This window comes from Mauremys mutica, chromosome 1, assembly GCF_020497125.1.
Source record: "Mauremys mutica isolate MM-2020 ecotype Southern chromosome 1, ASM2049712v1, whole genome shotgun sequence".
Lineage (NCBI taxonomy): Eukaryota > Metazoa > Chordata > Testudines > Geoemydidae > Mauremys > Mauremys mutica.
The window spans coordinates 104,746,789-104,770,949 of record NC_059072.1 but is presented as its reverse complement, the minus strand read 5'-3'; the positions used below and the strand labels follow the sequence as shown (position 1 = coordinate 104,770,949).

At 41.4% G+C, this 24,161-nt stretch overlaps 1 protein-coding gene across 6 annotated transcripts in view; it reads left to right on the top strand.

Moving 5' to 3' along the window:
* The window catches only part of BRAF (B-Raf proto-oncogene, serine/threonine kinase), a 136,582-nt gene extending 113,000 nt beyond the window's left edge, over positions 1–23,582 (top strand). For 5 of the 6 annotated variants that reach the window (XM_044989370.1, XM_044989360.1, XM_044989351.1 and 2 more), the window contains exons 17-19: positions 1,810–1,944; positions 6,289–6,442; positions 7,190–7,730. In XM_044989370.1, the coding sequence (XP_044845305.1) occupies positions 1,810–1,944; positions 6,289–6,442; positions 7,190–7,221 (321 nt within the window). In that variant the 3' untranslated portion in view covers positions 7,222–7,730. Of the gene's footprint in view, positions 1–1,809; positions 1,945–6,288; positions 6,443–7,189; positions 7,731–15,689 lie in introns of those variants that run through there. The other variant, XM_044989354.1, reaches the window with a different exon arrangement.
* The last annotated feature ends 579 nt before the right edge of the window (positions 23,583–24,161 follow it).

Below are 24,161 nucleotides of genomic sequence, written 5' to 3'. Positions count from 1 at the left end.
TAGTGACAGAGGCACCCTGTGACAGGCTGCTTCCATATATGTCAGAATGCTTCACAGTTCATCAGATCTTGAGTGACTCATTTGCTTTCTTGTTTCTGCATTCTACATCTTTTAAAGGAGGGGAAAATGCCGACATTCCCAGCCAGCAGGCTGTTACCACTTACAAATTGTACTTGGCCCTGTTTCATTTTAATTTTTTGACAGCTCTGACTCATGAATCAGTTTTGTCTGCCTGGTGATAGATGACATGAATGCTGACTGTTGTTTTCTGAAACAAATTTTAAACCACAGGTGCAGCTGATGTGTGAAATGCCTTGAGTTTATCTTCCTCGGTCCATTGACTGAAAAAGATATAAACAGGGCGCTGTATGTTTTGACAGTTCTAGGCCATGAAGAAAACAAACAGTTTAGCTATGACATGAAAAGTTAAGTCCAAGTTTGACAATGGGCAAAATCTATGTCACTGCTGCTTATTGGCTCTGTGATGTAATTGAACTCTGGCATGCCTGTTTATAGATTATGCAGGCCTTAGATTAGGACTACTGTTCTTGTGATGGTCCCCTACTTGTAAATATTTAAAAAAAAATAAAGTCCTTAATGTTAATTAAACCCATAATATTGAAATCAGCAAACAAAAACAAATTATCAATAATTTCAGTGTTAAATATTTATTGTAGTCTAAAGAATGTTGTCTCCTGGATGGCAAAATGTCTGCAGAAGCAAGGGGTAGACTAGACAAGTTTTTACATAGGATACTTTGTTGGTGCTTGCCAGTTTCTAAAGATGTTGTGTGGGAGCTTCAGGCTATCTCCTAAAGGGAGGGCAGAAGCTCTTTGGGACCAAAGTTTAAAGAAGGAGCAGTAGAATATGTTAATTTAAGCAGCCTCCATATGTAACTTGACATGTAATTGCTTTGCCTCCCATACAAGACATAAAATAATTATATTTCTTTAAATGTGAAGTCACAACACGCCTGCTGGAGCCATCTGGCTAGTTATTCAGCAAAGGTAGTGATTGTCTGTTACAGCATGAATAGATCTTTGAACAGTTTGAAGAGGTTTTTTAGTATCAACGGAATGTTCAAGCTCCGTTATATTTGACCTTGGCTTGACATAATAATGTCTGCTTCATATTTCTAAAAGAAGATGCACCAAGTTGGAGTTGTGTGCCTCATTTTTAGTCCTTTCTGAAATGCAGGCCTTCCCTGTTCAATAAATTGGTATTGAAGATGCAAGATCTATTTCCAAACAAAGCAGACCTATAGCACTCTGGCTCAGTAGAAGTGCGGCAATCTCTCCTTTCCCCATATGTTAAGAAAATGTAGTCAGAAGAGAATCAGGAGAATTTATCATGGAAAAGTACGGTGCCATATGTTTCTTTAATTGTCCTAAGGTGTGAATTTGCCACTGACTTCTGGATAAAATAGCGCAAAATCATTAAATGGCACAGAATATTTATCCTTTAGTCCTGCAACAGAGCCATTTAGTCTTTTTATTATAACCTCTTTCGGTGTTCAAGACTTGTTCCTTATATACATTCCTGCAAATAGTATTGTCTGCTAGCATTTATGGTTCCCCCTTAGTTCCTTTTTAAAAGGGGAATGGAAAAAAGAGCATAACTCCTTTTCTACTGAAATGATTTATGAAGTATATCAGCAAAGTCATTAGTCTCAGAATGTATTATGCCAGATACTTCTACATATGTGCAGAGAACTACTGCTGGAATATTGACAGTCAAATGTGTAATTCTTTCTGATTTGTTACATGGTTTTGTTTTATGAATTTTCCCTTTCCCTTTTTCTTTAACAAGATCATTTTTATGGTGGGACGAGGATACCTGTCTCCAGATCTCAGTAAAGTGCGAAGTAACTGTCCAAAAGCCATGAAGAGGCTAATGGCAGAGTGCTTGAAGAAGAAAAGAGATGAGCGACCCCTCTTTCCACAGGTAAAAAATGTCCCCATTTTGGATTGAGGTGGCAGGTAAAGTAGTCTGGTGGTTCTCATCCATTATTGGGCTCAGGACCCATTTGTAAACTTGGATGGCCTGCCGTGACCCAGTAAATAGCATTAGTGCTAAAAACATCTGGCTTATGAAATATTTCTTACCCACAATATATTACTCCTGGAGGAATTCTGCGCCATTGCGCATGTGCATATTTCACGTCCTGCGCATATTTTTTTGTGTGCAGAAAACAGTTTCTGCTGAAAAGTTGCTGCAGTTCCGCCTTCTGCTCACCAGAGGGTTCTGTGGCGCTAGAACACAGCAGCTGCTCCTGGCAAGCTCTAGCTTTAACAGGGAAGAGAGAGAGCCTGCAATGCCTTCTTCACAGCGCCTGTCAGGCCAGGTCAGGAGACAGGAGATATGGGATGACAGACAGTGTGGGGTTGCTGGGGGTAGGTGGGAGGGGTCACAGACAGGTGCTCATAAGAGCTAGTGGGGGAGGACAGACTGGGAAAGGGTCTGAATGGGAGTGAAGGTGCAGGGCCATAAGAAGAAGAGAGGTGCAGGGCCACAGGAGGTGCATGGACACATGGAGATGGGGAGGAGGCTGGCTGAACAGGTGCAAGGACACATGGGCAGAAGGGGAAGGGGTGCAGAGCTACAGGGGGAAGGGGGATATCTGAGTGGGGGCACAGAGACACATGGGGACAGGAGCAGATGTGCCTGACTGTATGGGAGAGGCTAGGGCGGGATCGGCAACTTGTGGCTACGGAGCCACATGAGGCTCTTTGGCTGCCCTCTTATGGGCAGCCGTTTTTTGAGGGGATGTGAGGTGCAGGCTCTGGCTGGGAGGCGCTTACCATGGGCAGTTCCCAGCTGGCAGCGCAGCAGGGTTCAGCAGGCAGGCTGGCTGTCTGCCCTGGCCCCACGCCGCTCCCGGAAGTGGCTGGCTGCTGGCACGTCTCTGCGTGCCCCTTGTGGGGAGGAGGCAGCTGGTCTCTGTGCGTTGCCCGCACCCGCAAGCACCACCTCTGCAACTCCCATTGGCTGGTTCCTGGCCAATGGCAGCTGTGAGTACGGTGCTGGGGGCAGGGGCAGCATGAGGAGCCGCCTCCCCTCCGCCAGGGGCGCTTAGAGACATGCCAGCAGCCAGCCGCTTCTGGGAGTGTTGTGGGGCAGGGGAGGCAGGCAGCCTGCTGCCAGCTGGGAGCAGCCAGTGGTAAGCACCACCCAGCCAGAGCCTGCACCTCACACCCCTCCCGCACCCAAACTCCTTCCCAGACCCTGCACTCACTCCTTCACCCCATCCCCTGCTTTGTTATCAAGAAAGACTGGCACCCAGCGGAAGAGGTGGGAGGTTTGCATGCGGGGGATTCGGAGTCTGATACAAAGCCAGAGTGAGGTTCTCATAAGCACATAATCCACCACAGCACAGGTGTAGTTATTGTGTCGTCTCAGGTATGCAATGCTCCTGGCACTCCTGAGCAGGGTCTGTGCACAGCTGATTGCTTTGAGGTACTGGTAGTGATTTTAAGTGAGTTTTAGGTGTGGTGGCGGGAGAACAGACAAAGTGGTTACTGGTTTGTTATTTTCTGTTTGCTTATTTCGGGAAGAGAAGTAGGGACAGAAAAGGAAGCAAAATAAATAAGATTGAAGGTCAGAAGAAGCTAAAACTGCACTGGTTGCAAATTATCCAGAAAGGCAGAACACTGGGCACAGTGAAAGTCTGTGTTAACTAAGCATCCCCTGAGCTGAGTGCATCTCAGTTTCAGTGAACTGCAGAGGTGTGTGGCCCAGCACAAGAAAGCAGGAAAATGAGTACTAGTGACGCTGCTATTAAACTAAAGCTGGCCAAACTGGAAGCAAAAGAGAAAGAAAATGAACATAAGAGACAGCTAGAACTAAGACAATTAGAAATTAGTGTTTTGGAGACAGAAAATGCAAGGGAAGAAGCTGCTCACAAGAGGGCTATGGAGGCCCAGAGGGAGGCCCAGAAACATGAACTGGCTGTTATGGAGCTGAGGAGACCACTTAGCCCCCAGGGAGCACACATTGCATTACTGTGACCTCCTGCCAGGATACTGGCCTTATTCAGAGCCTCACTTGAGGGACTGTCACTTCACTGCAGGCCCTGTAGCAAATGCATTTTAACAAACCCAAATCTAAATGCAAACTTAGCTGTATGTCAGTAACATCAGTAGGCCCCAACTGAGATGAGGTGCCCATTGTGCTGGCGTGTTATACAAATACAGGGGGTGTACACTGCACTGCAATCAGAAGCGTGATTGCAGCTCTGCTAGCTTTAATCTAGCTACCCTGGCTAAATATATCACTGAAGATGCAACACCATGAACCCAGCATGGTTTAACACCACTGCTACATACCCAGGCTGTGGGCAGTCTGGTACAGTCCTCGCTGAAGCACCTCGATTCTAGTCGTGTTAAAAGTATTGGTGAGTAGTAATAACTTTAATATGTTCAATTATTATTAGTTGATCAATTTTAACTCTACAAGTAGCCTTGCGTGTTATGCGGCTTTCAAAATATTTTGGTCAAAGACAAAAACAAAAAAATGGCTCTTCTTTGAAAGGTTGCCAACCCCTGAGCGAGGGTCTGCATGGGAATGCTCCCCAACAATCCCTCCTCACCCCCACAAAAATCCTGTTCCATACTTTTCCCACCCATACCCAACAACCCTTCAAGTTCACACCCAGTCTTCTTCCCAGCAATTACTTCCCTCTCCCTCAGCTCCTCCATTACCCCTGACTCCTCCAAGCCTTTGCACTGCTTCCGAGGGGTGTGGGAAATACAGTTCTGCATTGTAGTTTAAATGAATTATTACACAGAGTTCTGTATTAATATGCTAGTAAGGAATCTGTTTGTCAAAAAACATTTCCTGAATCTTTTTGTGGTCTATATTGTTACAGACGTACTTGCTGACAGGTATTTTGAAATAAATGACCAAATATAATTGAAACTGGTAGGATTATATTGTTATTTTGACAAATAAAATATGCAGAATTTTAAAATATTATGTGCGGAATTTTTAATTTTTTGGCACAGAATCCCCCAGGAGTAATATAATATACACATTAACATCATAAGTACTAAATAAATGGATTGAGTATACCATAGTAATGACTCCTGTCTCACAAGCTGGTTGGGCGTGGCTCCCGGCTCTGGGTATTACCATCTCCAGGGTTACAGCCCAGATGGGGATCTGGCCAGGCCGAATTTATGAGAGTGGCACTGTGACGTGATGCATAGGGACACAGAACCATTCACTCAAATTTGGCCTGGCTCTTTCCCTGTCATCAGGATGGAAGGGTGGCTGGGCTAAACCTGATCATCACTGTGACTCCGTGCTCCAGGTCACAAAGCCTAGAACGGGGAGCCAACCCTAGCCACCCCACAGGACCAGAGCCACAGGAGCCACTGCTGCAGGGTAAGTGTGGGGTGGCCTCTGTAACATCCTCCTTTCCCTCTGGCCTCCCACATGACCCTTTGATGTATTGTGGCAACCCAGTTTTGAGTAACAAATCACAGGTTAAGAAACCCTGGTCTAAGAAACGCACCTATAGTATGTACTTATTGACTGTTTCAAGGTTCTTCCTTTGAACTGGGACATGAGTTCCAGCTGAAGATCGGACTAAGTAAGGTTGTAAAGTTTAGCACATAGTTGGCGTGTGTAGTTAGCAAAGTGCATTTTTAGTACAAAGAAGGCACATTCACACAGCAAGTGGACGCTGCATTAACTTCTCAGTTTTAGTACTTACTATATATTCTCTGAAATTTTTATACTCCCAAAACACTATAAAGGGGAATTGTCAAGTAGTTTTGTTCCAAAACTTGACCTGCCAATCCCTCTGTCGGGGAAAATAACTTTGGATTCTAAACATTTTTGGCTGTATTTTTTTTTTTTTAAGTACATGGGTTCAACACTTAAAAAATATAAAAAGGTGAGTTCCCTCTGCAGGCTTTACAGTAGTGGTTTGAATCAAACTATTTTCCAAAGCATGTTCATTCCTGATGACATCATTGATGCTGGTGCATAAACAAGGTGGTAAAAAAAAATATTGTCACCATCATCAGATTCACTGAAGAAGAGGCAGTATATTCCTTAAGGTAAAAAGTGATGTAATTTCTCCATAGATGTTTTTTTCAGACTCCTCAGGAAGTATAACAAAAACTTGAGTGCAAAATGTTAAACTGTGTAAAAAGTGGTGGCGTAATTGACCTTGAGTCACTCATTGTTTGTAACTCTTCAGTGTTCTGCCTTTGGCTTTGGGGTGCTGTTGCCACTCTACAGCACCAGGTTTGATCTTCTCTTGTTTTCTGCTTGTTTTAGATTCTTGCCTCCATTGAGCTTCTGGCTCGGTCATTGCCAAAAATTCACCGCAGTGCATCTGAGCCCTCATTAAACCGGGCTGGCTTCCAGACGGAGGATTTTAGTCTATATACTTGTGCTTCTCCAAAAACACCCATCCAGGCAGGGGGATACGGTGGGTTTCCAGTACACTGAAAAGGCGTTGAAAGCATGTGCCTGTGTGAGTGCTGGTCTGTTCCCATGTGTGCATGCACAAGTGTGTGTATGTTCTGAATTCCTACCTGCTGTTCTCTTTAGAGGTGCACTGAGGGAGTAAACACTCACATGTTAGGAGTGTGGGCATTGTATGTTCCTGGCATGAAGACTGTTGCTGGCAATGGATGCCCTGGGAATTGCCAGCACAAAAGGATTAAAAGGTCATCTAAGAGAAAAGGGAAAAGTCACTTCAGACACAACAAAAAAGCCTGTTTGGGTTACTGGGTCATACCTTGCGTTTCCTTTGCTTTCTATGCCTTCTTTCCTTACTTTGCTGGTTGGGTTAGTTGCTCTGTGGGCGGTGTCTTAATGTTTAAATAATCAAACTATATATTTTTTTCAAATGAGTTGTCTGTATCCATGAACAACAGGTTTTAGCTTCTCAAATTAGTGGTGTTGCGGATGATATGTGAAGATGGCAAGAAGAGCTTAGCTTCAAAGCTGAGCACAGCCAAAACTTGGTGTAGTCAGCAAAGATGAGCAAACGCAACACAGATTGCAAAAGAAGGCTTTGGCAGTGTGTGACTTTTATTTTTAAATGTATGGTTTAAAAGAGTGCTGGTTGGAAAATATCTTTTACCAGAGAAGGTATCTGTTTTTTGTCTAAATGGTCTGACCAGTTCTACTTTAAAACCTTTTACAAATCTCTCATATCATTGCAATGTAGAACAAACTTCAGATGTCTGGTGTTGCTTCTGAACAGCACATGTATCACAAATAATCATCCCTGTATCCTGCAAATTAGAAGGAGCCTTACTTTAAGAAACTTGACGACTCTGGAGAACATAACCAAACATGTGTCTGCTATGCAATAATATGTTAACACCCATAATAGGAAAAACCTATTTTGTAGAAACAAAGCAGTAAACTTGAAAAGTTGTTTTCAGTGGGAAATCAATATTGTACCATGAATTTCAGTTTTAAAAAATGGTTTGCTATTATTTCACTACTTTATTTTAGTTAGTAATGTTGCTGAAGTAGTCTCTTTTCTGTGGGGAGAATTTTTTACTCTTGTATAGAAGCTACTGGGTTGACTGCAAGTACCTCGCAAGGCAAACTAAAAACCCTGGTAAGATCATAATGTCAGCTAACACCCTATTTTTCTCTTTTTTTGGATTATTCATTTGGAACAGGTAAATGACAGAGTAGTCCTATCTGTTTCATGTTACACTGACCTCTGGTGGCAGACATTAAAACAGTAACATTTTCAATGTCTGTGTTGTCATATTCCTATCCTATTTGAACTGTGTTCTTGCATATTTTACAGTTCTTTTAAATATTAAGCTATTTACTGTGAACAGTTTCTCTCCACCAGAAACAAGATTTTGCTATTCTGGTTGGGCCTTCAAGGAAAGGAAAATATTTCCTAATGGCTTCTGGTTTATAATTTGTAGAGAAGTTTGCAGTGGTGCCGCCGGGATATCTTACTGTTAAATGTGGGGGAACAGAAAAAAGCTTTCCTGCATGCCTGACCCTGCTGTAGGAGTAGAGTGGCTAGCCATGTGGTCACAGATCCTTGTAATACAGTAGTTGGAAGCTGAGGACTTGGAGAGGCGTGAGCTATTCCTACAGTCCATAGGCTGACAATAATCGCCTAGCCCCTCTAATAGTCACCCTGGTTCCTTTCTATCCACCTGCTGGATTAGTAACAGAACAAACCTCTTCCCCCCTCCCCCCCCCCATTTCGTAAGATAAGGAACTCCAATTGTAAACTGTGGTTTTATTAGAGTTAGGTTTAGGATTAAAAGCTTTTATTTTTTTAACATTTTTGACCATTGTTTTGTCAATGTTTGGGTATTTTTAGTTCACCATGGCAGACCTATCTTAAAACCAGAGTTTAAAAGGTTTTTTTGATCTTGCCCATGATATTCCCTACTTCAAAGAGTCAAGAAAAGTGCCTCTTATGCTTTGGGAAAGGGCACTCAGCTGAAGGTTACGATGCCTCCCCAGGTGCAAGTAGTATGGCTGCTATACCTCCCTTGCTGTCAAAACAAGATACAATGCAGAATTCCAGGCAGAAAGGGCTCATCCTCTCCTGGGTTCGTCCTCTTGTAAAATCATCCTGCAAGGAACCGTCAAAATGGTTTCCCTCAGCTAAGGGTGCAGAGTAAGCAGCTGTGACTCCAGCAGACCCAAGAGGCATCTCGGTAAGAAAACAGGTGCTCTAACAAGGATCCCACAGTCAGATTTGTCTCGGCTTCCCTGGATCTGGGAGAAAAGTAGAACTTGTTTGGATCTGGGACAGCTGGTTCAGTCATCCACATCGGGCACCCTTCCATGTCATCTAAGTACCAGGAGCCTTTGAAGGCTCCAGTGGTGGGGCTCTCAGAGAACACAGAGTCATCATCACTGCCCAGCCCCAGCTTACTCCCTCTTGCAGTCAGTCAGATCTGGTAAAGATATTCTTTGGAGCAGTCTTCCCCTCAGTGCTGTGCAGATGAGCCTTTGATGCCGTGGGAACCACAGTTCTGGAAAAAAACAATGTCATACTCAGATATATGGGGCCCATGTTTCCTGCTATATCTAAGCTGAGTGCAGTGGTCTTCTTGGAACCAAATAAAAAAAAAAGAGTTACTTGCCATTCTGCTGCAGCTCCACCTCAAGGGGAGCCCTGTATGGGCATAGGAACATCCTTGGAGCCTCAGGTGTCAGGTTGGGAAGCTCCAAAGTTTAAATCTTACCCAGACTTCCCTCCTGAACACACTTTTTGGGGATTTTTACCCTATCGTCTTCCACCACCTGTGTCAGAGGTCTCTTCAGCGAGGAGTGGTAACAAGAGACCATGGTTTCTTACTCTCCCAAAAAATCTCCTGAGAAGGTGAAGGATTTAACAGGGATCCCTCTGCCATCTCCACCTGAATTCACTAATTTTCCTGATGTGAATTCAAGTCCTCAGAAATATAACTGTCTACCTCATCCTCTGATGAGACCGTCTTAACTGCTTCCTCCTCTCCTCCAAGTAATATCAGGGCCTTCTGTAATTCCCATCACCTATCCTGGACCTATGGAAAAGGGCGGGGGAGGGGGGGGAGGAAGCTCCAGAAAGTCTAATTTTGCATGGTTTCTTTGGGGTGAACCCAGTCCCTATTCTCAATCCCCAGGATTGATTATGGGTCCTTATCCTTTCAAGATGCCTACTTCTGTATCTTTTTAAGGCAAAAGTACAGTGACTACTGTAGGTTTGGGGGGGAAACAACCTGTACAAGGTAGCAGCCTGCAGGGTATTCACCAAGTAACTAGTAGTGACTACAGCTTATCTGCGTTGACAAGATTTACAGGTGTATCTGTATCTGGATAACTGGTTCATTAGAGCCCAGTCTTACTGTGAAATAGTTTATTCCCGGTGAGACTTGCTCCTTCTTCAGATCTCTTGGTCTGAGACTAAACAAAGTGAAATCAAACTTGGTCCCTGGGCAGGCTCTAATCTTCATAGAGGACCAGCCTAAATTCTACAAGAGTTCTAGCTTACCTGTCCCAAACAGTGAGCCTAGCTATGTCCATGCTAGATGGTCCTGAGAGATTTTGTCTGTATGCATGAGGCCTGATGGAGACCTGCACCTGTGTTGGCCCCCTTTGCAAGTATACAAATGTGACCCAGGTAGAGGTAGCTGCAGCTGGTGTAGAAATTTTTTCATCTCGGTGGATCAGATACTCACTACTGCTGTGGATACTGCCAGTGTGCATCTCAAAGGCCAGAGGATGCCCTTCTCTTAGCTTGCTTCTCAGACAGTATTACATCAAATCTGGGTTAAGGAGCACATCAAGGATCTTGGAGCTGTGAATAGTCTTTGGAAACCTCAAGAGTCCTGAGTCCACATAAATTTGCTAGAGCTGAAGATCCATAAGTTGGATTGCAAATCCTTTCTCCCAGAGATGAGGAGCAGCTAGTACAGACCCTATGAATGTGATTTATTATATGGACATCCATGGGAGAACTTGGTCGCCTCTTATTAGAGCAGTTTTTGGAAATTGTGCATTTGAAACAAAGTGGGTCCATCTGCTCTGCACCTAACAAGTATGAAAATGCCTTAGCCAACTACTTGAGACAAATGGGGACCATCATAAGTGGCCATTCAAATAATCTATGGCATTTGGAAATTTAGTTGTTTGCTGAAAGTTAAAACAAGTGTCAGATGTTCTGATTGAGAGAAGGCAGAAATCCAAAAACCAGATATTTTTCTTACGTGCTGAGGGAAAACGTCTCTTACTTATTTCCTCTCGCATCCAGAGCATTGCATAAGGTTCAGCATGACAGAACCAGACTGACCTTATTCACACTGGGCTGGGCACAGTAGACTTGTTCTCAGAGTTTATGGCACTGTCTGAAGATCATCCATTCAGTCTTCCTCAGAGTCAAGATCTCTTGTCCCAGCAGAACAGCCGGCTAGTGAACATCTCAAGTTACTTCATATGACAGCACGTTTGATGGGTTTCAAGAACCAGAGGTCTGTGCTTGTCAAGTCAGTCATTCTACAGATAGAGGTTGAGTAGGGCTGGGGTTATAGATCGGCTGATGCAAGGTTTTTATATCATCAGCATATGAAATGATGGGATAAGGGAATTTGCTCTTAACTGCCAACTACTGCTCAACAGAGTTCTGTGGCCATATGGCTGGACACATGACTCTTGCAGCATGGCTGTGTGGAGCCAATGCACTTGCAGACCAAGAGCTTTTGTTGGCAAGTAGACTTTTTTTTATATATGTAGTCTTATCAAATTTTAGAAGAAAATTACCTTGATTATCTACCACTACAGGGCCAGCATGTTATCTGCACTAAATTTGTCAACCATTCAGTTAAGATTTATTATCTGAGATCAGGCTAGCACCCGAAAGTTAATAAGGATAGACTAAAATCATCTTGTTATAAATGTCACTTTACTAAGATGTAGATCATAGAATCATAGAATCTCAGGGTTGGAAGGGACCTCAGGAGGTCATCTAGTCCAACCCCCTGCTCAAAGCAGGACCAAACCCAACTAAATCATCCCAGCCAGGGCTTTGTCAAGCCTGACCTTTTAAAAACCTCTAAGGAAGGAGATTCCACCACCTCCCTAGATAACCCATTCCAGTTCTTCACCACCCTACTAGTGAAAAAGTTTTTCTTAATGTCCAACCTAAACCTCCCCCTCTGCAACTTGAGACCATTACTCCTTGTTCTGTCATCTTCTACCACTGAGAACAGTCTAGATCCATCCTCTTTGGAATCCCCTTTCAGGTAGTTGAAAGCAGCTATCAAATCCCCCCTCATTCTTCTCTTCTGCAGGCTAAACAATCTCAGTTCCCTCAGCCTCTCCTCGTAAGTCATGTGCTCCAGCCCCCTAATCATTTTTGTTGCCCTCTGCTGGACTCTCTCCAATTTATCCACATCCTTCTTGTAGTGTGGGGCCCAAAATTGGACACAGTACTCCAAATGAGGCCTCACCAGTGCTGAATAGAGGGGAACAATCACATCCCTCGATCTGCTGGAAATGCCCCTACTTATACAACCCAAAATGCCATTAGCCTTCTTGGCAACAAGGGCACAATGTTGACTCATATTCAGCTTTTCGTCCACCATAACCCCTAGGTCCTTTTCTGCAGAACTGCTGCCCAGCCATTCGGTCCCTAGTCTGTAGCAGTGCATGGGATTCTTCCGTCCTAAGTGCAGGACTCTGCACTTGTCCTTGTTGAACCTCATCATATTTCTTTTGGCCCAATCCTCTAATTTGTCTAGGTCCCTCTGTATCCTATCTCTACCCTCCAGCTTATCAACCACTCCTCCCAGTTTAGTGTCATCTGCAAACTTGCTAAGGGTGCAGTCCACACCATCCTCCAGATCGTTAATGAAGATATTGAACAAAACCGGCCCCAGCACCGACCCTTGGGGCACTCCACTTGATACCGGCTGCCAACTAGACATGGAACCATTGATCACTACCCGTTGAGCCCGACCATCTAGCCAGTTTTCTATCCACCTTACCGTCCATTCATCCAGCCCATACTTCTTTAACTTGCTGGCAAGAATACTGTGGGAGACTGTATCAAAAGCTTTGCTAAAGTCCAGAAATAGCACATCCACTGCTTTCCCCTCATCCACAGAGCCGGTTATCTCATCATAGAAGGCAATTAGGTTAGTTAGGCATGACTTGCCCTTGGTGAATCCATGCTGACTGTTCCTGATCACTTTCCCCTCCTTTAAGTGGTTCAGAATTGATTCCTTGAGGACCTGTTCCATGATTTTTCCAGGGACCGAGGTGAGACTGACTGGCCTGTAGTTCTCTGGATCTTCCTTCTTCCCTTTTTTAAAGATGGGCACTACATTAGCTTTTTTCCAGTCCAGACGTAGACAGACTGAAAAATGACTGACAATATTGACCTGTTTGCATCTTCTATGCATCATATCAGTTACTAGATGAAATACTTTGACCTCCTAGCTCTGTTCTCCGGCCCATTCATATTAGTAGTTCATCTTTCGTCTTCTGAAGTCCCTTAGCAACAATTAAAAACTGAACTATTAGCTGAAACAGGCACAAGATGAGTAAAGAGGGAGCGATCTCTTGTTTATAAATTAATCTTTAATCAGCCGTTTTGGAAAGTAGACTGAAAAGCAAATTAAATAGAACATGTTTAGACAGTTTGGCCTGTTAACCTCAAAGAGGCAATATTGTAATCTTTTGTCCCTTTCAAAAAAAGTATAAAAACACGAGGCCATGAGTTTTACTAAAAGATGTGGTATATATGCCAGAGAGAGGCAAGGATAACATTAAATATATTGAGTGTTTGAGAGCAAGGGTTTCATCTGTTGGTAGGTTAAACGAGTATTAACACAGTAAACTGAGCAAGTGGATAAAACAATTCATTTAACAAGATTATCTTTCAGTTACATGCCATGGGGTACTGGAGCTGTCAGAGGGCATACTTTTACTTGCAAGTTGCATGTGTGTGACTTTCACATATTACAGGGACACTAAACCCGTTCAAGCCCCAAATTTGACTAATTTTAAAATGGTGAGAAGTTCTCCAGACAGTTCTCTTCCTGTGCTCCCTCCACCCCATACCTTAAATCAACAACTGTGATGCTGGAAGATTTAAAGTGAGGAAAATGAACATTGCTTTGGTATAATGTCCCTACTGCTGCTCTCAGGATGAAATTCATCCTTGTGCAGAGGGCTAGTGCAAGGCTTATGCACTGCTCACATCCCAAGGCTTAAATGTGGCTTAAGCAGTGCACTGAACTTGGGCTGGTCTCTCTGCTCCTGGATAAATTTCATCCTCCAAGCGTATCACTATTCTGGTGTTCTCTTTAATGCTGATTCCCAAAAAGATATAAAAAAAATAGAAGTCATTGGATTTTTGCCAAATGAAGGATGACAAAAGTGCTACTGAAGGAATTATGTTTGAGCTTGCAAAAGGATAGTCTGGAAAAAGCTATAAACCTTGTGAAATGCTTTTTGCATTGTTACTACTTAAAAATAACCCCACCAATAAACAAGATACACATGGTTCTGTAGATTACAAAATGCCCACTTTTTTATCCCAGCCCCCCTTATTTAGAGATCTTGAAAGCACTCCCTCACTCACTTCCCATGGCACTCTCCTTCTAGTCAAGACCTTCTATTAGTTTCCCCAGCTCTGACTCCCTTATGTGCTCCTGTGTCCTTAGGGAGTACCTCAGTGCATGCACTTCTGTATGAGTTATTCCTAAGAGTACTCTCTGCATACGTTCTCCTCACATGGAGACTTTTGTTCACTCTCCTTGGTTCCTTCCTTTGTAAAGCAGGCTGTTCTACACGTTTTGAGGAACTGAGTGTCACTTTGAATTGAACTAACGTAATTCTTTTTAAATGCGACTTGTGAATATATTTCTGATTTTTTTCCCCCTTGTTCAGGGTATACATGTAAGACAGTACTTGTACTTATTTTTCTTTAGACTATTTGGGCTGTTTTTCAGAAGGTGTAAGGATACCAAGATAGGGAGCAGTTGTTTGATTGTAACAGTGTACAGAATACCTTTGCTGAGAAAAACAAAGACTGTTCTGTGCATTTATCAATCATCCACTATTGGAAAAGGATTCTGAAGGTTCCTGTGGAGAGGTATCCTCTTGCATGAGAGTGGCATAGCTTGTCCTACCAGCATTGTGTGAACCCAGTAATGGAGACTGTAGGCCAGTTTCTTTTCCTCACATTCAGTCCCCTCGAGTTAAGCACATATAGAGATCCTCCATGAAAAGCCTGCCACGGTACAATTTATTGGTAGGGAGGAAAGGAAGGTCTTTTGGCTAAAGCACAGAATCTGAGGGCAAGAGGCTTTTGTTTTATTCCAGGCTTTGCTACAGACTTCCTGTGGTGACCTTGGGCAACAATCTTAATCTCTGTGCCATGGCTTCATTTCTGTGAAGTGGGGATCTGGATCTACCGCACGGGGTGTTGAGGCTTAACTAAATGTGTATGTGAAGGCACTGCATAGAAGTATTATTTATTGTTAAATAATTCTAAAATGGCCATTAGGGTTGTTTCAGAGCCAGGCTAGGCACCCATTGTTGTGCTTCCTGTCCTTGGTGAGTGAATGTACTTCCACCACTCTGCTTTCTGGCCCAGGAGTGAATGGACGAGCTCACATCTCAGGTTCCCATCCCACTAGATTGCTGCATTGATCTATAACCCAGTTTCTAATGTACTTTAGTATTGGTTTAATAATCAAATGGACTTTAATGTGTAACACTTAAAGATTCATGTGTAAGCACAATAATTCTTTTGATTATTAAACCAGTTTTCAAGCAAGATAAAACTGGTTTACAGGTTGACAAACTGCCATTATTACAAATGTCACTTTTCAGCAAGTGGTACACATCTGACAGTAGGAAGCATTAGAAATGAAATTCTAATGCAGTATTTTATTTTAAAACTCAAGATGAAAAAGATTTCTTCCTGTGAATGTTCAGACCTCTGCCCTGAGCAAAATGGGCATGGCTTGCTTTTAAGAAATCTTACTTCAATTAAATATGCTGTGAGTACACTTGATGTTCTATCACTACAAGTATGATCTTTCTGTGCCTTAATTTTAACTGTTGCATTTTTTTTAACATCTGACATATTCAACTAGACTGCAGAAATCTCTGTCCAGCTGATAATTGAGATCACTTTTTTAAACCAAGATCTTGTCCTCCCTCTTGTCCTCCCTCTACAGGAGAATTTGCAGCGTTCAAGTAGCCACAGCGCCATGGCAGCACCTACTCTATTATTTAAGTCTTGTATTCCTACAGTTTCTTAACATCAAAACTCTGTTCTGCTCCTCAAAACCTAAAGCAATTTAGGAAAAGATATCCATAAGCTTAGAGCGGAGCAGAAAGGAACTGCTGGTCCAACACAAGGGGGGGTAATAATCTTTTTAGGAACCAGAATTCTCTGCTGCCAGTGTTTCTCCTTCAACACAAAACACCACGTGTATTCAGAGACCCGCAGTGGCTGCCTGTACCGTTGTCATCATTCCCAGGAGAGAGGAGAGGGCACGCGTGTTTTGACTTTGGTGCTCAGGCATAAGGGGATGGAACTGCTGCAGCAACTTAGGAGACTTGCTTTGGATGTCTGCCAGTTGGCTTTCTCCCTCTAACAACGAATCATCAGAGGCTGAACATCTGATGAGAGTGCTAATCAAACGAATCATCTTCTGTTCTGATTTTTTTTTTTCCTGGCATGCTTACTGATTTATGGGTCAAAATGCAGCATCCCCTTTTCATTTAAATGCAAATATCAAACATTTCAATTGATCTATGTCATTGACTTTTATCCCAGTCAAATTTGATACTTTAAGGGGTGGGAGGTGGCTTCAGGAGAAGTTAATCTGGAGGAAAAGGGGATGCTGCACCATTTTTCAAATTTACTTTTCACTTATCCAAAAACTACCCTTTTCTTGTTTCTAATACTTTCTGGTGTGCTCAGACAGGGCATCTTTCAGAAGGGTTGGGAAGCTCCTCTCGTTGGTCCAGCAACAAACTAAAGTTAACAACAAAAAATGTAGCAAGTTCTCAAAATATTTTTTTGTATCATCTAATTCAATGTATTTTTCAGAAATGCGATAATGGCATGTGCTGTCTGTAAAACTGCTAATACAGACTATGGAATGGTGTATGTACCTATTTTAAAAGTTTTATTTTAAATGAGGGTGCAGGTGAATGCCAGGTACCTTACCAATGTATAAGGTTTTCATAAACAGGAAAAAAATAGTTCTCAGGTTGAATTGAAAAAAAAAATACAAAAATCCCCCCCACCCCTGAATTAGACATTCTGCAAATTGTGTTTTGGTACTTAGAGAGCTTTTTTTAAAAGGATTTTTATCCTGTTAACTCAGTGTTCTCTGATAAGTGTGTGTGTAAATGTGGAGCATCTTGTCCCAATGGCAAGGTGTTAGATTTAAAAAACAATCAACTACTACAAAAAACGGTACTTGCTGGATCCACGCTGACCTTTTCTCCTCTCATTGGTTTCTTCTGTTTGACTCTCTTGTTCCCATCCCTCCATTTTTCCCTTTTCCACAGTTTGCAAACTAGGATAAAGGTGGCAGTATCCACATTTAGTTTCCCTTGTTTCCCTGTCCTCCAAGCCCAGTTCTCAAATGGTTGGTAGCTTTGTGACAGGCTACCAAGTCAGAAGACAAATTCGTAAAGTTCAGCACAGTGTTTACCTCTAGTAGAATATCTTGTGATGTGATCTGTTTGCAGAATTATCCGATATGTGGTATTAAACGTAAATTATTTGTACAGAGGCAAGTCAGACCATAGTAGAAAGAACTTCAAGCTCACACGGAAGTCTTCAGAGTTTGATTAATATCTGCCCTATCCCACTCTACATGAGGCAGGAGAATTGATGCCATTAATTGGCAGCACTATTCTTAGGTGAATAAAATCAGGTGACTCATGTAAAGGAGTTAAATGTGTACAGACGCACATGGCGTTGGCTGAACACATTGTTTCTGCCTCACTAGGTGAGTGGGGACCTTTACTGTGTACAGAAGGGTGCCCTTGGAGATATAGGTAGCCTGTTATGTTTGTTAATTATTATTTACTGTGGTTAAGGGGTCCTGATTAATCTGAAGTGAGAAATATAATTGAAATACTGTGTATTCATGTTAATTCCACAAACAGCAGCCAGACAGCAATAGAGAGTGATCTGAAGTTACTACAAGGATGAAGCAATTCATGTTGCTACATGAATAGAATTGATTTTATGTACAGGATGCATTTGAACAAACAAGCACAACTTTTTTCTTCTCTGCTGTGGGTCTTCAGATGCTATTAGGATTTTTTCCTTCCTGAAATGGGCAGGAATTAAAATAATCAGTAGCAGTGTCTACTGTACTTTCCAGTGTGAAGAAGCAAGCAAAGTGAGCAGTAGTGCACAGTCAGGTGAAATCACCATGCACCATGGTAGTGTAATGGCAGTATACAGTGCTATCTGAGGCAGGTGACAGACCAAGGTGGAAAAAGCAAGGAACCAAGTTGTCAGCAACAGTTGAGAATTTTTACCAATATTAACTCCAAGAGAGTGAAGTCATTACTGTATCAATGTTTTCCCCTCAACCTTTTTTTTTTTTTGGCCTGTGATGTAGCTTGTAAATATAGGGCACACTGAAAATTACATATGCTCCTAAAGAAAGGTATAGTCTAAGTATGTATTGCTAGGTTAAGAATTATCATTTCAACATACTGGATAAAAATCCTAGTTTCCTTCTATATTTTCTTGCTGGCAGAGAAGTATTTGTTAAAATAAAACAGTAAGGAATGACTTTTTTATCCTTGTTTTAAATAAATTTATTTTGTAATCCTTCATTACCTGTTAGTCTACAATATGCTTCTTGAGCCCACAGGAAAAGCACAAGGAAAATTGCTATCCTTGTCCATGCAAAGCACTTTATAAGTAACACATGGTCTTTGATTTCCCCCACCCCCAAAAAACATGTATGTTGTTTGACTGTTGTTTAGTTAAGTCTTTCAGGTTTCATTTCTATTACCTTCCAAGTTTTTTTCTCTTAAAGTAGCTGTAATGCTTTATGTTTGTGTCCAGCTTTCTATCTGTATAAAGACCACCTTAATCCTCATGCAAAACTTTGGGAAAATTTGGTTTGTAAATAATTGTTTTTCTTCATTTCTTTTCCTTCAGAAATTACTAAGGACGTTTTGCATGAAAATAGGATCAATTTTAAAGGTGCCTTGCAGGTGTTTGGTAAACAGTGAGACAGTAGCAGGGACATGTATTGAAAGCCCCAGATAGCAAGGGGGTGAAGAAAACAATGAACTCTTTTTTAAAAAATTAATAAAATTCAGGCTCGCTGTTCACACCATACAGCTTCAGCTCATCTGTGATTCCCTGGCTCAGTGCACTAGGGCATAAACCCACATGCTGGGTTTGGTAATTTTATTAAATATTTTATACCTGTTGGGATATAAAATTATCTAGGCACTTATACTGCTTTAAGATCCAACATATCTGAGCAGATAATAAACCTTTTCAAAACCACCACTTGAGCACCCATAGTCCAATTCCATGCTTTTGTGGAATACATTAGCTGTGAAACACCCCTTCTTCCCCCATATACAGAAATTAGAAAATACCTGTCCTATCATCTAGTCCCATCTCCCTGTCAATGCAGGATTCGTCCCTACAGTATATTTTCTGGGGCACCGTGGTGGCATTGAAGTCAAACGGAGTGAACGTAGGAGCCTGATTATTTTTAAGGTAACAGCATCAGTTAAATGCTGAATGTCTCTGTATTCGACATAGTCCTGCCATTCTCACTTTTCACAAAACATTTGCAGGTCACTGAATTAATCTGTTCCTGCTTGCTTTATTCCTTACCTGAAATCATCCTTTCTCACAATTGAGTTCTTTGGCAATTACTGATAATACAGATTATTTTGGGTCAAATTCTGCCCTCATATTTCTGTGGCTTCTACTTAAGTCAGTTGGAGCTATATGTGCTCTTTAGAGGACAACATTTGGCCTACTATGACATGAAGTGAATAAACAGAAGTGTGAACTGTTAACAAAGATCACATCTTTATGCAAATGTCCAGCGATAAAAACATACTGAAGAATTGCCTCTATAGTTGTATTGTGCTGTCTATGTACACGGTGCTTTACTGAACACTTTGAAGACCAGGTCCATTCCCCAAAGACACGATGATCTAATATCAGTTGAGGCATCAGTAGTTCTTGAAGGTATCTGTGTAGTGGAGGGCCGAATTAAGAGCTGAAGCTTGCAAACATTTCACACCTTTCCAGCCTGCAGGTTTTTATGGAATATATTCCCTTCTTGACTGTGAGTGCAGCATGTGTAGCACAAACTATTCAGAGTACTGTAGACAAGTATCTTTCCGTCCATTGAAACAATGTCACCAGGACGTAATATGATAGTCTAACCTTTTAGGTACATTCGAGATTCAGTTGAAAACCAGTTGCATAAGGACTGTCATGGCATCACTTTGAAAATACTGGATGTTTTGTGTCTCAATGGTTTGGTTTTTATTTTCTTTATATATACTAGTTTATCTCATGCACACACACACACACACACCCCTACACCTACCTACCTTTCTTGGCTGCTTTATTATTTCTTATCTGGTAAATCAATGCATCAGAAACAGGTGTTGAGACAATTGGAGTAAAAACATTTTGTTTGTCTTTAGGTTTTAAAGATGATAATATAGAAGCTAATCAGCACCATGAGAGCAGTGAATAGTAATAGTCATAAGTGTGTGTGTGTGATTAAGGCAGTTTTTCAAAAATAGCAGGATGGGGATGCTGATGTGAACAAACTGAAGAAGTGAAAGCTAGTAGTATTTATATAGAAAAGATATCCAGAAACTCTCTTAAATGGTATACATGAGGCTTCCCAAAAGTTAGCTTTGCAATTTGCCAAATGATCTTGTGCCTTCATGACTTAAAACAACAATACATATATATTAGGTGCTTTGTAACTAGAGCAGTGGCTTTGGTTTAATTCCAATGCAGGGTCTTCATATTTAGATGCAAATATGGACCTTTCACAAAAGTCAGCAGTTTTTGAGTTTGTAAATGTAAGCAAAAGATATATGGAGGTGATGGGGAGGGGAGAATTTACAGAAATATCTGTAAAAAGGGACAGAGAGTCCTGTGGCACCTTATAGACTAATAAACATATTGGAGCATAAGCTTTCGTGGGTGAATACCCACTTCATCAGACGCATGTCTGGTGTTTGTATCCAAAATAAAGTTCATACGAGACATATGCATGTCTGAGAAAATCTGCAACTAGAAGCTACTCTACAGACAATAAAATGGGTTACATTTTAAAATTAATAAGACTTTTTGACCACTCCAAAAATCAAGCATCTTGTTAGGGAAGTGTAATATAAAGTTCTTAGGAGAGATAAAGTTAGAATATCCAGAGCAGTGTATGAAAAGCGAGCTCTAGAATAGAAGGCTGTCAGTACCAATAAGCCATGTACATCATGGTATACTGTTAATTTCCTGGTCCGGGGTTATGTCGTTTATGGAATATCAGCAGGTTTCTTTAGTTCTTCCTCAGGCCTCGTATTGATACACTGCTAAACCTCTACAACCCCAGCCACTGTTTAATGATCATATATCCTGTAATCACGTTTACCTTGGGAGATGAGTATATTATCAGTTGAGAGGCAAAAGATACGTTTGGATTTGATGTGTTCATGTTTCAAACTTATCTTCGCTCCTGGCAGTACTTTAATACTAGTGTCATATTTCATCTGTATGTCCATAAGGAAAAGAATGGTCTTTGTTCTTAATGTTTTTCAAGTCCTTTCCCTGACTTTGTTGTTGGTGGAAGACTTTGGACATAATTCTGTGTTAGATAAATCAGTGCAATTAAATGCACAATTATTACAGACTATTAGACTTCTAACAACCCCTTTTTAGTTCCTTTTATAAATCAGGATGTAAGGTTTTTCAAATGTTTTACTTAAATGCCCAGGAAATATCTGGAACTTTTCTCCCTCTTCCAACCCACGCACTGAAAATATTATCCTCCCTACTTCTATGAAAAACACAACTATTTCCCTATTTTGCGAAGGGGAGAGGGTAATGTTGGGGAACTTTGAAACTGCCTGAGCATTTGTTTTAGTATGTCATAGCAACAGTATGTTCAACCCATCCAGATGCCCTAACAGCCTACATGTACTATCCAGTCTTTGTGTCTGGCTTATCATACCTGCAGCAATTGTAGTTTAGAATAAGCCGGTATGACATTTACTTCTGAATTAGTAAAACACAAAGCCAAGATTGTTGTTTGAGTTTTAAATAATAGTTTGTTTTGACAGATATTTCATTTGGGTGCTCACCCTGCTTGAACTCAATTTATTTGTTTTGTGTGTTTGGAAGTTCAGTAAAATGTTAAGACATGACAAGCAGTAACCCTATCTGGGCACAGATGTTGGGGGGATAGGGGTAAAATGGACCAAACTGGTATGGTGGGTATTTTTGGGATAGTGGGGGTGGGCATAATTTAAATAACTTTGTCTAAAATAAAATGTAAGTGCAATAAATGTGCTTTTTATTCAAAGCTGTGAACTGTTTAAAAAAAAGACATGCACATCATTCCTTCCTGAGCCTTGTTTTTTCCTATGTTTCTCCTCAAATGACTGAAACCTGGCAGTGGCCAACCTGCATGTCTTCTCTAGTATCATGATTAAATATGTGCTTATCTAAACCATGCCATTAAAAAAAAAATCTAAATCCCCCTTGGTAGGACTAAGGCAAATCCTCCCCCTACTTCTGCACCCCTGGAGAGTCCTTATCGTGCCAGTCTGCTGTGCTTCACTTGGAAGGGCAGGTTGTGAACATCCCTTGAGGCTGGAGCACTGGCAAGGGCCCTGAGGATCTGCTGTGTCGCTCCTCTTCACAGGGGTACAGAGCCTACTCCAGCCATTGCAGTAGCCTCTCTGAGTAGGAAGATTCCTTCCTCTGCATATGACTGGCACTTGTTCTGGCTAAGGGCACCAGGGCTGGGCAGAGGATTTTTTCCTAAGCAACTAGGAAGAGGGCCAGCAACTTCCTGCTTGGGTCCTCTATATTCCTTTTGTCAAAACAAGCATGCAGGCTGGCCCCTGTTTTTTCCTATTACTCCACCTTGTTTTGAAGGAATAGTTATACATATTTTTAATCACTTGTGCGGTACTTGCACAGTCTGTCCCTTCCTCACTCAAGATCATGTGCTTTCCCTAGGCTAGGAAAGGTGCGGTGGTCTTTTCTCTACAAAGGACTCAATACTAATGTTTCATTAAAAAGTTCATGGAAAGCGTAGAACTCACTAGTTGGACCCCATAGGGAAAAGCAAGGGGGATGGCTTTTTAAAAAAAATTATGAAGATGTTGCCTCATAATACCTTGTTTATGAGCAACAAAATACTCTAGTAAGGAGAGGAAAGGGAAATCATATATAGATTTGATTTTTTTTACTTAGTGCAATGAAATGTACATCCCACAGTTTGAACTCTGTGCTAACTAACACAACATTCCTTTAAGCTGTATTTTTACCACCAAAAGTTTTGTGAGGGTCTAAGTCTTCACTGTAGAAGGTCCAATCTGGTTACTTACGAAAACAATTGTGTTAGTAGATTTCTATAGCTGCTTTTAAAAACTACAATGGAGTAATTGTTTTAAAACTTGTATTTATTTTTTAACTCATAAGCAAATGTTTATTTTCAGTTTTCTGTTACACAGACCATGGCAACTCCCATTCTTTCCCTTCCCAATGTCCACAGTAATTGCTAATACAAATTATTTTTCTTGCTTGTTTCCCTGCCCTCTACTTTTGTTACCCCTTCCTGCTCAAGTCCCTTCATTTGTACTTTGAAGTTTTTTCTCATGTAAATTTGTACAATGGGAAATATTGTCCAGTTTGGTTAGAGAGCATGGAGACTTAAAACATTAAAAATTTGATAGCTGAAATTGAAGAAAACTATTTCTGTGTAAAGTTATTTAAAGAACTCTGTATTATATAAAAGGCAAAAAGTTCTATGTACTTGATGTGAATATGAGATTACTGCTATAATAAAGATTGACTGCATGGAGAAACATCTGAAATGATTTATTTTTAAGGGTCCAGTCCACAAGACATTGTCCCAGATGTGTTTTAACAAGAGTAGTTTTGTTCTTGTGACAGCTCTGAAGTTTGATAATCAACTTATAAGAGTGGGAGTCAGGAGAACCCAACTTTACCAGCCTAAAGGGCTGTGTCTTCCTTGTCTGTTTATTGACCTCTGTTAGAGCAGATATTTGCACTTTCTTTAAGAAAGTTGGATTAGAATTTCCCACACTACCTTTGAGGAAAGTAAAAATCAAGGATTCAGAACACATCAGCTAGCTTTTACATATGCACTTTTCATCAATAGATCTCAAAGTGCTTTACTGTCTAATGTATTTATCCTCACACCGCCACTCAGGGGTAGTGAAGTATTAACATGTTAAAACTAGGGCAGTGAGGCTAAACGATTTGATCAAGGTCACAGTGGAAGACTAGTGAAGCAGGAAATTGAATCTTGGTCTCACACTTCCTAGGCTAGTGCCAATTTGAGTGTAGACATATGTTTTGTAGTCTGAGGGGTAGCAGTATCCCCTCCTGCCTGTAGCAGAAAGCTGCTATGAGCTTG